The following is a 14792-nucleotide window of genomic DNA, read 5'->3' on the forward strand; positions in this document are numbered from 1 at the left end:
TGAGATCTCTTGCAAGTGGCTTCAGAACACGGGAACTATGCAGTACTCCAGATCCTTCAAATCCCTCACTTGCCATTTTGACTTTAAAATGTATTATTGTGTGTATGATGTTGGAGAGGACTCACATGTGGAGATCAAAGGACAATTTCACAGACTCAATTCTCTCCCTCCACCTTTACCTCAGTTCCTGGGATTGAACTCAAGGCACTCAGATTTGCTTGACAAGAGTCTTTACTTGCTGAGCCATCTCACCAAACCTTTCTTTACTATGTTTTGAGATCTCTTCCAAGTTCTTTTTTGTTTTGTTTTTTGAGACAGTGTTTCTCTGTGTTACAGAGCCCTGGCTGTCCTACACTCGCTTTGTAGACCAGGCTGGTCTCAAACTCACACAGATCCGCCTGCCTCTGCCTCCCTACTGCACGGTGTCTTCCAAGTTCTTTTAAAAATTCCTGTTAATATTCAATTGGGATTACACCGGCTTTGCAAGCTCATGAGAAGTTTGCATATTTATCGTGCTTCCTCTTCCCCAGGAAAGGACGCTTGCTAGTTTAGCTTCAAGTCCTGTGACATCGTGCAGTTTTGGAGTTTCCTACCTGTTGTGCACAAGATTTGCTAAATTTCCCAAGGGTTGCCTGGTATAGCCTAGATTGTGAACCGCACCTGTAGATCCAAAGGGCTGTGCCTGGGCTCCACTCTGCCAGAGCTCATCAACCTACCCAGACCAGTCACTGCCAGGAAACAGAGAGTCCTGGGGAGAACTTAGAGCTGAGGGGGCCAAGCATTCACCCTAGGAGGAGGGGAGGGCGCAGCTGGGTCGGAGCAAAGATTTCCTGGTGGCTCTCAACAACTTGACCCCTTCAGCAGTTCTCGCTGCTGCCTAGGCGTGCTTACTCGGCAGGCCCCTCCCACTACGCCCGCCCTCCAGGCCTCTCCCACAGCCCATTGTGCTAATCAATGCAGGCCCCACCATAACCCTGGGCCTGGCCACAAGCCCTTCCCACTACTTCGTTTCCAGATTCCTCTCTTTGAACGTCCGCGCCTTAGGCTCCGCCCACAGCTCTTGTCTTGGCCACGCCCCCAAGCTCCTCCCACACTTCTTGGTACTCTCCCTAGGCTCCGCCCACCGGCCTAGTCCGAGCCCTGGTGGCTAAGCCCCGCCCCTGCCCCAGGCTCCTCCCACGGCCCTCGTAGCGTCCCGGACGGCGCTCACCCCCCTCGGCCCCGCCCTCCTCGCCCGCCCGCCCGCAGGACCGGCCCCGCTGCGGGTTTGTGGCCCGCGAGGCCTACGGGCTCCGCGTTTGGAGCTTCGCTTCAGGCTGGCCGGAAGATCGGCGGTTCGGTCCCAGCGTACCGACGCTTCTTGAGTTCCTTTCTCGGTCCCGCGGCTGCGGCCGTTGGACGCGGCGCGGCCCGGGCGCGCGAGGCGAATCTGCCGCGACGAATCGGCGGGCGTGGCGCCGGCGGCCTCGCGAGAGTGCGGCACGGACGGAGGCGGCGCGACGGGCCTTGCGGACTGAGGGCCGCGGGCTGAGAGCGGGCAGCGGAGTGGCTGGGGGCCGGCCGGGCCCCGCGGCTCCGACATGACGGGCCGCGTATGCCGCAGCTGCGGCGGCACGGACATCGAGTTAGACGCGGCGCGCGGCGACGCGGTGTGCACGGCCTGCGGCTCGGTGCTCGAGGACAACATCATCGTGTCCGAGGTGCAGTTCGTGGAGAACAGCGGCGGAGGCTCGTCGGCGGTCGGCCAGTTCGTGTCACTGGACGGTGCGTCCTGCAGCTCGGGAAAACGGGGGCAGGCGGGGCTGAGTGTGCGAGATGAGTGGGAAGTCGAGGCAGGCAGGGAGACTGAAGCAGATCACGCTGCGACAGGCCGTGGGCAGGCGGACAGAGAAACTGAGGCAGGTCCAGGCCAGGAACTTGCAGCCAGCTCCCCGCCGTGTCCCGTACGCCGACGTGAGCTCCGCGATCTGCCCGGTGCAAAAGTCGCGGTCTGGTCCAATGGAGGCAGTTGAGCTGGGTCCCGGAATCTGGCAGGCATGGTTTTTAGGCTCGCATCTGATGCACGTTTCTTTTTTCCTGGTTGGACACTGACGGTAGGCATTGCCGTAAGGGCTATGAAATAGATATGCCCAGCCTCAATTCTCTGCCCAGTCGCCGGAGACCTTATTATTTTGTAATTAGGATTTGTTTTCTAACCGTAGAGTGTCGAGAGGCTTTGGTGCGTTGTACTTCCAAGTCCTTCTTTGGATATATGATTCAGAAAGCAGAAGTTGTTCATTTGACCAAAGGTTTTACATTTTGAAACATTTCAGTTTGTCGTTTTTTTCTTTCTTGAATTTTCTTTTGTCATGAATCTGAAATGGCTTTGTTTGGGTCACCACATTTGTCTTCTAAAAGTTATTTTTTATATTTTTATGTAGCTTTGTTTTTATTTTCTCAATGCTGGTTATCTAACCTAGGGCCTCTGGCATACTGAGCAGCTCCCAAATCCGTATATCAGTGGAAGCATATGCCACATTGTGAGTTAAGCCTCGAGGAAAGAGTGATGTACAGGTTGAGGTTCCTTTCTTGCTTGTGGAGGTCTTGTGTTCCATACAGTTTGCTGAAAGGGATTCTTCTTTCTTTTTTTTTTCTCTCTCTCTCTCTTTCTCTCTCTCTCTCTCTTTCTTTCTCTCTCTCTTTCTTTCTTCTTTTTTTTTTTTTGCATGGAGTTGCCATTGTTCCTTCAGCAAGAGATTGTTGTATGCCACCTGGGTCTGCTTCTGGGTTCTGTCTTGCATCCATCCTTACATTGTGTTTATATTTTAATGTCTTGAGATTAGATATTGTGAGCTGTACAGCTTTTGTCTTCCTTTTTATTTAGACTTGTAGATTTGTAATCACTTCCCCCTCAGGGGTAGAGTACCTATGTATTAGCATAGTCATATGTGTTGTGTGTGTGGTTCTCAGACTTGCTCATGATAAGCAAGTATTCTGCCACTGAGTTCTTTACTCCTAGCCCTATTTTTACATTTCATTTTGAGTCAAGGTTTTGCCAAAGTTGTCCAGGCTGGATTTGAGTTTAAACAGTAGCCCAGGGAGACATTGAATTTGAAGTCCTCCAGCCTCAGCCTACTAAATGCTGGGATTATAAGCATGCATCACCATGCCCTGTGTGGCTGATTGTGTCTGTGTGTGTTGTAGTGTTTGTATGTGTATGGGTTCACATGCATGTGCAGGCACGTGAGTGAGTAGGCCCAAAGTTGGCTTTGGGAATTGTCTTCCTTATTAATTCTACACTTTATTTATTGAGAAAGAGTCTCTTGCTGACCTTGGAGCTCACTGATTCTGGCTACTCTAGCTAGCCAGTTTGCCCAAGGGATTCCCACTCTCAGCCTCCCAATTGGTGGGGTTATAGGTGGCTGGGTTCTGGGACTCTGAACTTTGGTCATGCCTGCAGAGCAAGCATTTAATCTACTGGACCATCTCCTCAACTCCTGTGGCAGATTCTCGAATCTGCTGTGAGTTCCAGAAGTAAGCCCTTTCGGAGTATTTTCCTTTGGACGTTCTTGTGGATTTCCATCTCTGTTTACTTGGGATATTGGTCTGTAGTTGAACATCCTTAGATGGCAAGGTAATACATTCCAGAGACAACTGAGCAATGTCCCAGTTACTTTCTGGAAGGAACTGTGTACAAACAATGCACTCTGTTCATTTTCTCTTTCTTAGTTTCACTGTGTAACTTAAGCTGACCTTGAACTCATGATGCTCCTGCTTCAGCCTTCTGCATAGCCAAGATTACAGGTGTGTCCTACCACTCATTGTATCCTTTCTTAAATATTAGGTAGAATTCTACAATGTAGCCACTGGATTTAGGGTTTCATTGTTCTCTGTCTGCAAGGGGCTGTAGCGACACCCTTTTCCTTTGGGATGTTGGTGTTTTGTGTTTCCCTTTTGCCTTTCTTCTTGGTTTACCAGTTTTGTTTTTTTTTGTTTGTTTGTTTTTTTTTTCAAAATTTTGACTTGGGGTTGACTTTTCCTTTCTGTCTTTCTGTCCCTGTGGTATGTTTCACATGTCACACAAGTTCTTCCTCTCTGTAGGAGACTTCCCAAGGATGCCTTCAGGACTGCTGTGACAGTGGTTCTACCACACATTGTCTACTGCCTCCTAGGTAGTTGCTAAGATGTTGATGCCTGTGGGAGAGAGAACAACGGTAATAACAGGTCATGTGGGACCTTTCTTCTCCATGGGAAGCATTTTCCTAGGTGCATCCATGGTTTGGTGATAATGGGTTATGTTTAGTCTCATAACACCAGGGAAAATAGTGTGGAGCCAGGGTGGAGTGAGGTCTCACCATGCATCCTAGGAAAGCATGCTCAGAGGCATTGAGCAGAAGCTCAGATGGGCTCTTAGGTGGCATCAGAATATCTCCCCAGGGAGAGACACTCCAGCAACCAGCCGTGGATGCTGTAGGGAATGCATTGTGGGGCCATTACCCTTAGCCTTGGTAGAAGGTACAGGTTATACAGGAGGGAGCTGTCCCCTGCTTTGAACAGCCATCTTTCATGTGGCCACCTGCCTACTCCCCTGCTCCCTAATCAGCATGACCACATTTTTAAAGGCCTTTTCAAGTAGCCTGTGCAAAGGGAAGTAGTGGGCATCAGGACTGCAGGCTTAGATGCCAAAAGCAAGACAGTGGATAGCTGGAGAAGCTGGAATTTGAGCCACACCGTGAGAGTCTGGGGTTTATGAGCAAGGATGGCAGGGGCAAAGCAAGGTTTCCCCATAGCACACACTCCCCAGCCAGTGTCATGGTCCTCTGAGGCCTCCCTTTGTCAGTGGACGGTGACCTCTGTGCATCTGTATCCCTCCCGAGACTTGGAACTACCCTCAGAGTGCTTGCCTCCTCAGGTTCATTCTCCCCTATACTGGGAGCAGCAAACCTTGTTGGTAGGCTGGGAATAGTCCCTGAGGGTCTGTTAATCAGATTGCTTATGGTGTTACTGGTGGAACCCAGGGCCTCCCCAGCCCACTAGTCAGAACTTAAAATGTTTATTACATTTATTTATATGTGTACATACATGCCACTCAGTGTACGTACAGAATTCAGTGGAGAACTTACAGAAGTTGGTTCTCAAGTTCTCTCTTTCCACCATGTTAGGCTCTTGGGGATCAAACTCAGTGGTCAGGCTTGGTAGGAAGCTCCTTTACTGCTGAGCCATCTCACCTGCCTTAGAACGTTTTCTTTCTCTCTTTCTTTCTTTCTTTCTTTCTTTCTTTCTTTCTTTCTTTCCTTTTTTTCCTTTCCTTTCTTTCTTTTTTTTGAGGCGGGGTCTTGCTTTGTATCCCAGGCTGGTCTCAGAGTCACTAGCTTTCAATGCCAAACCAATAGAGTTGTAAAAACTTTCTATTCTGAGACTGTGAGAAAAATGAAGGACAGTGCGATGGGTTGTCCCTCCTGGGCACTGAAGTCTCTTGGCCCTCCTCCTAGGTCTGGCCCAGCTGTGAGGGTGGCATTGTCTGTTCTGAAGCTTGTCCAGTCTGTTTGTACCCACGATGTCTTGGGCTCACCCCTCTGTGCCCTTTGCTAAATCAGAGGCTCTTCCCCAAGTGGCCTGTGATTGTGTGTCCCTTCCCCCTTGTCCATTGGAGGCCAGAGTCTTCCAAGTCCATCTGTGCTCTACTTCCAGCCTATATATTTTGTTATAGAAACTTGTAGAAAATAGCAAATGTTTGCTGGGCGAAGTGGTGCTTATCTGTAATCCTAGCGTTGGGAGGCAGAGTTCTAGGCTAGCCTGTGCTATGTAGTGTGATCTTGTCTGGAAGGACAGAAAGAGAGGCAAAATGCTCCGTGTTTGTAGAGTGTAGTCCATCTGAAGTTTGAAGGTCTAGGTGAATGTATGGTTTGTGGTTTCTAGAGGTCATATTTGGCCTTTCTTCTTTCACACTTGAGCTAGCACCCGGTGTGACTTTTACTGAGTAAGCACTTTTCACACCGTGTTTCCTTTTGCTGCACACACACGGAGGGGTAGCAGGAGCAAGAGTCAGAAGGCAGATCCTAGAGCCGGTGCAGGTAGAACTGCCCAAGCCAGAGTGTGGGGGTCCCAACATGGAGGTGGGGTGTGCCTGTGGAGGTGGCAGTGATTGGTGTCTGCGTGTGCTCTGTGCATCTGGAGTGGAGGAATGCAAAGACTGCAGTAAGCATTCAATTCAAATGGAATGCTTTGGGGGGGTGGGGGTTGGAGACAACAGGAGAGTGAGGCAAGGTCTTGCTGTGTGTCTCACGTTGGCCTGCAGCTCTTGATCCATGTGCCGTAGCCGCCTGATAACAGACCTGTGCCACCATGCCCAGTCTGGCTAATGCCACCATTCTTTTTAAGTGTAACGTAAATTTTTTTTAAGATCTTATTTTTGTTATTCTCAGCTGTGCGCGCACATTAGTGCAGGTACCCACATTGGCCACGGGTCAGTTCCCTGGAACTGGAGTCACAGGCAGTTGAGAATCATCTGACTGGGAATGTTGGGTCCTCTTTAAGAGCAGTGCTGCTGACCCATCTCTCTAGATCCCATGATTGACTTGTATTTAAAGCACATGTCTTGGTGCTGGTCAGCAGTGGCACGTGCCTGTAATCCCAGCACTCGGGAGGCAGAGGCAAGCAGATCCACGTGAGTGTGAAGCCAGCCTTGTCTACAAAGCGAGTCTAGGGCAGCCAGGGTTACACAGAGAAACCCTGTTTCGAGAAACAAACAAAAAAGTGCATATCCACTTCAATTAGAGCAATAGCGTATTTTTTCTCGTTCTTTTTTAAGATTACGTTTATTTGGGGAAGGTGTCATGGTGTATGTGTGAAGACAACTTGTAGAATCAGTTCTCCCCTTATGCTGCCTGGGTCCCAGTCAGCAGGCTTGGAGACAAGCGCTCTTAGCTACTTAGTCATTTCATCAGCCCTACTGTTTTCTTTTTTAAAGGTTTGGGATGCCTTTGGTCAAGGCCACATCTGATGGCCAGGCAGAGCAAAGTTACTTAGCTGCTGCTTTTCCCTGTCGGAAGCTGGGTTCTGCTTTGTTCACAGTCAATGAAAGGGGCTGTGGGGCTTCTCTACCAGGCTCTGGCTAACTTCTCTCTTTTTATTTCCAGGTGCTGGCAAAACCCCAACCCTAGGCGGTGGCTTTCATGTGAACTTGGGAAAGGAATCAAGAGCACAGACCCTACAGAATGGTACTGCCCGCTTTAATGCTGCTGGTCGTGGGGTGGGACAGGAGAGGGAGATGGGGCAGGATTCTTGGGGTGAGGGTAACAGCTGACCAGTCTTCAGTGACTGCATCTGCTCTGCAATGCGTGCACACTCTGTCCTGCCCCATGTCTTACCCTATGGCCTGCCTCTTTTTGCCACCCTTATAGCCCAGGGCCAGTAACACCAGGGAAGAATGGTTCCTGAGTGTATCCTCTCTTCTAGGCATTCTGCAGACCTTGTTAGGTCCGCATCAGTGAAGGGACCTCAGATGGTATCAGCCTAAAGCTGTTTGTTCCTGGTCCTCTGGAGATAAGCATAGAACCAGCAAGTTTCTAACAGTTTGATCTGTTAGAAGTGACATTTTATTGTTGCATAAAAATGTCAGAGTAGAAAAATATCTGTTGTGATCCTTTGCTTGTTTTTAATTAGGTTTTTGCCTTTATTGACTGAAAAGTTCTTTATATATTTTAGCTCTAAGGTTTTTTGTTTTATTTTTTATTCATTTACTTGTTTTTAATTTTTTAAGATTTATTTATTTTATGTATATGAGTGTTCTATCTGCATGTACACCTGCATTGGATCTCATTATAGATGGGTGTGAGCCACCATGTGGGTGCTGGGAATTGAACTCAGGACCCCTTGGAGGAAGAGCAGTTGGTGCTCTTAACCTCTGAGCCATCTCTCCAACTCCCATTTTATTTTATTTTTTTTTTTTTGAGATAGTCTCTCTATGTAGCCTTGGCTGTCCTGGAACTCTCTATGTAGATCAGGCTGGCCCAGTACTCAACAGAGATCTACCTGTCTCTGCCTCTCAAGTTCTGGGATTAAGGGTGTGCACCAACACACTTGGTTTTAGCTATAAGTCTTTAAAAGTGTGCGTATAGGAGCTGGAGAGATGGCTCAGTGGTTAAGCGTACTGACTGTTCTTCCAGAAGACCCAGGTTCAAATCCTAGCACCCACATGGCAGTTCGCAGCTGTCTGTAACTCTGAGATCTGACACCATTTTGTGTACATACCCAGCATTTGTGTGGAAAAGATGGTATTTTCCCAGTTGACACCCTCCCTTGTTGAAAATCATTTCCAGACCCTTCGTTCTGTTGTGCTTGTCTTATGTGTTATGCTGTTTGGTTACTAGCTTTGTGGTAAGTTTGAAAATGGGAGGAGTGTATACTTAAAATGCTTTCTTAGGAGTGCTGGGTTGATTATTCTGAGTCTCTTGAATTCATCTATGTTGCTTACTTTCTTCCCCCTTTCTTCCCTTTTTTAAAAATTTTCCTTTTTTTTTTTTTCAAGATTATTATATATAATGCATGTACACATGCATACCAGTAGAAGGCACCAGATTTCATGGTTGTGAGCCATGATGTGGTAGCTGGGAAATGAACTCAGAACCTTTGGAAGAACAGCCAGTGCTCTTAACCTCTGAGCCATCTCTCCAGCCCCTTTTACCTCCGTTTTGAGACAGAGTCTTGCTCTGTAGCCTAAGCTGGCCTACAGCTCATGATGCCCTTTGCCTTACTCAGTTCTGGGTTTACAAGGCCTGTCCTACCATATCCCTTGAATTTCAGTAGAATTTTACAGTCTGTGTCCAATTTCTGTGAGGAAATAAGCTGGGGTTTGAGAGGATTATCTTAATCTGTAGAGATTCTTGTGGGGAATATGGTTACTTGAATGGCACTGAGTCTTCTGGGCTTGACTTTTCATTGATTTGAGTCTTTAGAGTTTCAGTTTTGGAGTTATTTTGTTAACTTTCCAAAGGGAAACCTGCCAAGACTCTGGTTGGGGTTACATTGAATCTGTAGATCAAGTTATAGGAGCTTATTATGTTGGTCTAAAACCATGAACTTGTACAGTTTCTTATTTTAGCAGTCACACAGGCTATGGCAGACATTATTAGTCCTTGCTTCCCACCTTTGTTCTCAATTATTTCCAAAGCTGTGCTGCATTGTTGTCATATGTTGCTAGGCTCCCCAGAATTGCTGAGAATGGGTAGGCTTGACTCATTGCTGACCTCAGTGTAACAGGGTCAGTGTTTTCCTCTTGGGAGTGATGCCAGTAATCATGCCATTTGATGCTTTGTATCTGCTACAGTGATCATATATGGATTCTGTTTATAGGACACTGGCAAGCCCTAGCCTGGGGTTGTGGGTCTTTAGAATAGGTCTAGCCTTGAACAAGGGATCCTAGAGAAGAACTGTCCTACTTGCATTGTGAATTTAGATAGCTGGTGGGTTTCAGGCTCAAGCTCAGTGCAGTCTGCTGTCTGCAGGTTGTTGGTGTGGGTTTCTGGGCCCAGAGTAGCCTTTGCTGCCTCTGGTGTGTTACTACTGCGTGCTGATAAGAGGAGCTGATTTTTGTGCAGATGTTCAAGTGTTGGCCATGCCCTGGAATGGGTTATTGTTACTGTTGGCTGTGAGCAGTGTGCTAGCCCTCAGTCAACACAGAATCAGGGAAGTTGGTGTTTACCATTTTGTGGATGAGCTGGAGGTTGCCTGTAGTGTCAGAGAAGGAGTGGGATTGAGGTCCTGAAGATGCTAGTGAGACTAGACGTTGCTGGTGACAGTTCCTGCCATCCACATGTCCTTTGTGTATTTTAGGGTATATCTTGGGTCTAGAGGGCTCTCTCTGTCCCTGCTGCCCACCCATAGGTCTGCACTGAGAGCTTGTGTCAGCAGCTCCCACAGTTCTACACCCTGGCCTTCAGGATGCATTTGCTCTGTGTTCACACATGGTGGGTGGAGACCCTGAATCTCCTGTCTGCAGCACAGTGAATATGGACAGACAGCCTCCTGGCTCCAGGTGCTTCTGCAGCCCTAGAAGGGCCTGGTGCCCTCAAGTCCCCGACAGGGTACCTGGCTTTGCCGTTGCCCTTGCTTCTGCAGGAGTGCAGGGAGCGGCTCACTAGGCTGTCAGCTTGTCTGGCCGAGCTGCTGGCTCATGAGGGGAGCCTGTCCAAGGGCTAGCCAGGGTTGGACTAGGTAGAGAGCTCATTCTGGGAAGATGGTCTGAGTTTCATGCTGTTAAAACAAAAGTGGTGCTTTGCACACGGCTGTGGGAGGTCCATTCCTGCCAGACACTCCAGGCCTCAGGGAATCTCCAGAAGAGGCAGAGCCACTGTTTGCTGCTCCAAGCCAAAATGCAGTGCATCAGAACAGGGCTTTATCACATGTGAAAAATCAGGAAACTAATATTTTGGTGTTTGTAATGAAAATTCATTGGCATGTACAAGTCAAGTTAATAACTTAGGACAAGGATAAATCTATCACTATCATCTGTCATTTGTCTTTATTTATTTATTTATTTTTTGATTACTGAATATTAAGCCTAAGGCCTTGCGTAAGAAAGGACTAAGAAAGTCCTCTACCACTGAGCTCCATCTCCAAACCTCATTTTATTTAAATGAATTCTTAATTCTGTGTGTGTGGGTATTATGCTTATATGTATGTCTGTGTACTGTGTGGGTGCTGGAAATCAAATCCAGGTTGTATGGAAGAACAGCCCATACTCCTAACCTCCGAGCCATCTCTCCAGGCCCTAGTTTGACTTGAGAGATGGTCTCACCAAGTCTCCTAGGCTGGCTTTGAACTCATTCTGTAGTCCAGGCTGGTAGGTGTTTGTTTGAGACAGGGTCTCTAAGTAGCACTAGGTCATCCTAGAACTCACTATCCAGACCAAGCTGGTCTTGAAATCACAGAGGTCTGCCTGCCTCTGCTGGGATTAAAGGCATGTGCCATTATGCCTGGCCCAGGCTGGTCTTGAAATTGTGGTCCTTCTGCCTCAGTCTTCAGAGTGGGTGAAATTATGTACATGCACTTAACAGGCTTTGCTCAAATCTTTAATTGTAAGGTTGTCCTGTGGTACTTAATTTTAAATTAAAAGTTGTGACTGAGGGTCATTCTGCATTTTGTCCTAGGGCGGCGCCACATCCACCACCTGGGGAGCCAGCTGCAGCTGAACCAGCACTGCCTGGATACTGCCTTCAACTTCTTCAAGATGGCTGTAAGCAAGCATCTTACCCGAGGACGGAAAATGGCCCATGTGATTGCTGCCTGCCTCTACTTGGTTTGCCGAACTGAAGGCACACCTCGTATCCTTTGTTGGGGGAGTCCCATCTTGGTTTTTGGGTGATATTCAAATGTTGATTGAGCTGTTGCAGGAATTTGGTGTTAATGTTGCCAACAGTTCCCTTATTGGATGTCTTATCCCTCTAAGCTGCTATCTTAGTTGTTTCTGTTGCTGTGAAGACACCATGACCATGACCACTCTTATAAAGGAAAACATATAATTGGAGCTCGCTTCTAGGTTCAGAGATTTGGTCCATTATCATCATGGTGGGAGCATGGCCGTTTGCAGATAGGGTGCTGGAGAGGTATCTAAGAGTTCTCCATCTGGACCAACAGGCAGCAGGAAGAGAGGATGACACTGGGCCTGGTTTGAGCTTCTGAAACCTCAGAGTCCCCCCCCCCCCCCAGTGACACACTTCTTCCAGCAGTGCCACCTCCAATGATGACACTCCCTGAGCCTGTGGGGCCATTTTCATTCCTGCCACCACAGCTGCCAAAATGGGTAGTCAGGCTAGACTCTTTAAGTCTAGCCCTGCCGCTTTTGCATGGCGGAGGAGGAAGAGGGCTCCTGATGACTGGCTTCGCTTCATGAGGTTTCAGGTGTGGTTCTGCTGTGCAGCAATACAGGCTTGCATATCAGGGATTTCACTCTTTGTCCCTCAGTATCTCCCAGCTTCCTCCAGTACCGTCATATATGTACCTTACATATATGTCCCTTACAGTTTGTTCTCCCACACTCCAGGGATCTTGGAGATCCCTGTCTAACAAAGCACAAGGCATTTTCTCTCTAGTAGGTCCCTCCCTCTGGCCACCTCCTACCTTAACTTGTCTTAGGTTACTTGGTTCTACCTGTTTCAATTTTGTTTGTCTCAACTGAGTGTTAGGTAATCTTTGCTTCCTTTCTGTCCACCTACTCATCCTATTGGTTTGAGATAGTTCCTCGACTTTTGTCTCTCAACATAGTCCTTTTATATTTGGCGGGGGAGGGGGTACACACGTGCTACAGTATACATGCAGGTTGAGGGCCACTCGTGAGGGTCAGTTCTCTTTTTCTACCGGGTCCGCTCCAGGGATCAAATTCAGCTTGTCTGGTTTGGTGATAGGCACCTTTACCCACTGAGTTATACCCTGGCCTCTGCCCACTTACTTTTTGCGACAGATTATTTCACTGAAATTTGTCACCGTCTAGAAGAGCTGTGCAGCAAGTCCTCAGGATGTACTGTCTCCCCTCACCCCCTCAGAGCTGGGGTTATAGATGCTCATGGCCACACCAGTGCTTATGTAAGTACTGGGGTTCTGAACTCAGGTCCTATGCTTGTGTCCCAATCACTTCATATATGGAGATAGCTCCCCAGTCCCAGAGTTCTTGAAGTTCTGTCTCATGTTCTTAGAGAACTTTGTGTGCTTTTTTGTGCCCATTCTGTGCAGATACGGCATCTGCTGACTTCCTAGGAAGTGGTGTTGGGGATTCTTGAGCTCTTGGGTCAGTTCCTTCAGTTGGTCTGCTGTGGTCCAGTGGTCCTGCCATCCTTTTTCTGTGTGGCAATGGGGTCATGACAGCACTGAAAATGCTTGTGCAGTTATATCGCCTGCTGTCATCCATGTTGCCTGTGGGATGCCTGGTCCTCTAGGACCCACTCCCACACCCAGCCCTTACCTGATTGCCTTAGGTGGTACTTGGGAGAGTCCTGTGCTGGAAGGACATGTGCTGAGGCCCTTTGGGGTTCTTTGTCATTCTGTTAGTCTACTAGCAGACGTGGAACCCTGGGTGTGGGCCAGTCACATGCAGTCGCCATGCAGAAGGGACAGGGCTTATTACAAAACTCAAGCTCATTTTGGCTATCTTGCCCAACTTTGTTTCTTGTGCATCCTGACAGTTGTGTCTACAATGACCCAAAAAGCACCAGCTTATGCCGGAGCCTTTCACCCACAAATTGTGTCTACCCTTTTCAGCCTGCCAGCCCACACTCTAGTCCCTGACTCCTAGGGGAACTGAGACCTGCTGAGTCTGGTTCATAGGAGCCAGGCCTTGTGGGCTCATCCTTGGTTTTAAATTCTCTTCACAGGCTAGAGGAAGGTTGTGGGGGTAGCAGGGCTAGGAAGGACCTGACCTGTTTCAGGCAGCATCTAGATGGGCAGATGTATTGTCAGATACAAGGAGACATTGTTTTTTTCAAGAGGATAAAGTATGACCAATGTACTTCTTAAGTTATATGCCCAGATTTGTTCCTATAGGATTTGTGTATAACACATTCATGGAAGAGGATGATTTTGCCTGCAGCTGTATTTATTCAGAACACCCAAGCTGTTATAGTAGATCTACATGTGATCAGTAGCCTCAGAGGGGTACCCTAGGCAGTGGGTCTAAGGCAGGAGCCCACCCTGCAGCTGACACCCCAGGGGAGTAGGCCGACCAGCCTATGTGGTTCTGTGTGGTAGACAGTAACGATCTGCCCAGGGTGGTGTTTTCCTGAGCTGACTGGCTTCCACATGCATCCTCACTGACTGGAGAGAGGCCTTGTAGCGTGCCCTATGGGGTCTTGTGCAGTTAGGTCAGCAGCAAGCTCTGTAGGCCTGCAGCAGCTTTCAGGATTTTTTTTTTTTTTTAACAAGTTTGCTGAAAATGATAGGGAAATTTCTCCTACAATCCCTGGTTCACCTCTACCTGGGCATCAGCCACCACCCATCATTCCTCAAAAACAGAGGGTTTAAACCAGAATGTTCGAGCTTACCAGAAGATACCCACTGTCATCATTTTCCTTTTTCTTTCTTTCCTGTTGTTGTTCTGTTTTTGAGACAAGGGTTTTTCTGTATAACAGTCCTGGCTGTCCTGGAACTCACTTTGTAGATCAGGCTGGCCTTGAATTCACCTCTGTGAATGCCTGCCTCTGTCTCCTGAGTGCTGGAATTAAAGGCTTATGCCACCACATCTGGCTGTCATCTTTTTCTTTATGGTTAATTTTGTTGTTTTTGAGACAGAGTTTCTACCATGGCTGTCTTGGAACTTGCTGTGTAGACTAGACTGACTGTGAATCAGAAATCTACCTGCTTCTGCCTTTGGAGTGCTGAGATTAAAGGTGTGTGACCACACCAGGCTGTTTTTTCAATCCAGTTTAAGTCTTTGGCTCATCTGGACCTGGTGGTATAGGCCTCTATTGCCAGCTACTCAGGGGACTGAGGGAAGAGGTAGAAGCAGGGGTTTAGCATCTCCAGATCTGATGGGAGGAGGCTCAGTCTTTAAGGCAGAGGCTTTGAGGAGGCATGTTGTCAGACAGCACCACACAAGACAGATACTCTTTTAGGATAGTGTTGATGTGTCAGTTGTCTGAGGTGTGCCACACATACAAAAAAAACGCACTTGCAGGCAGAGGTGGTTGCTAGAGCAATGAGGGGCCAGTCCTGAGGAGGTAGACTAATGAAGCACATGAGCAGGTTCCCATGGGTCATTCAGAGCATCTGTTCTGTTTGCCTTTGAAGCCAGTTAGTGTCTGTAGACAGCACCCTGAGAACTG

General features: G+C 48.1%; 1 protein-coding gene across 2 annotated transcripts in view; it reads left to right on the plus strand.

Annotated features, from left to right (window-relative positions):
• The first annotated feature begins 1249 nt into the window (after positions 1 to 1249).
• Brf1 (BRF1 RNA polymerase III transcription initiation factor subunit) overlaps positions 1250 to 14792 on the plus strand; it is a 46532-nt gene continuing 32989 nt past the window's right edge. For both annotated transcript variants that reach the window (XM_055593224.1, XM_055593225.1), the window contains exons 1-3: positions 1250 to 1764; positions 7119 to 7199; positions 11130 to 11303. In XM_055593224.1, coding sequence (XP_055449199.1) covers positions 1581 to 1764; positions 7119 to 7199; positions 11130 to 11303 — 439 coding nt within the window. In that variant the 5' untranslated portion in view covers positions 1250 to 1580. The remainder of the gene's footprint in view (positions 1765 to 7118; positions 7200 to 11129; positions 11304 to 14792) is intronic.

The sequence above is a fragment of the Psammomys obesus genome, unplaced genomic scaffold (genome assembly GCF_907164565.1).
Source record: "Psammomys obesus unplaced genomic scaffold, mPsaObe1.curated_primary_1811, whole genome shotgun sequence".
In the NCBI taxonomy this organism is placed as follows: Eukaryota; Metazoa; Chordata; class Mammalia; order Rodentia; family Muridae; genus Psammomys; species Psammomys obesus.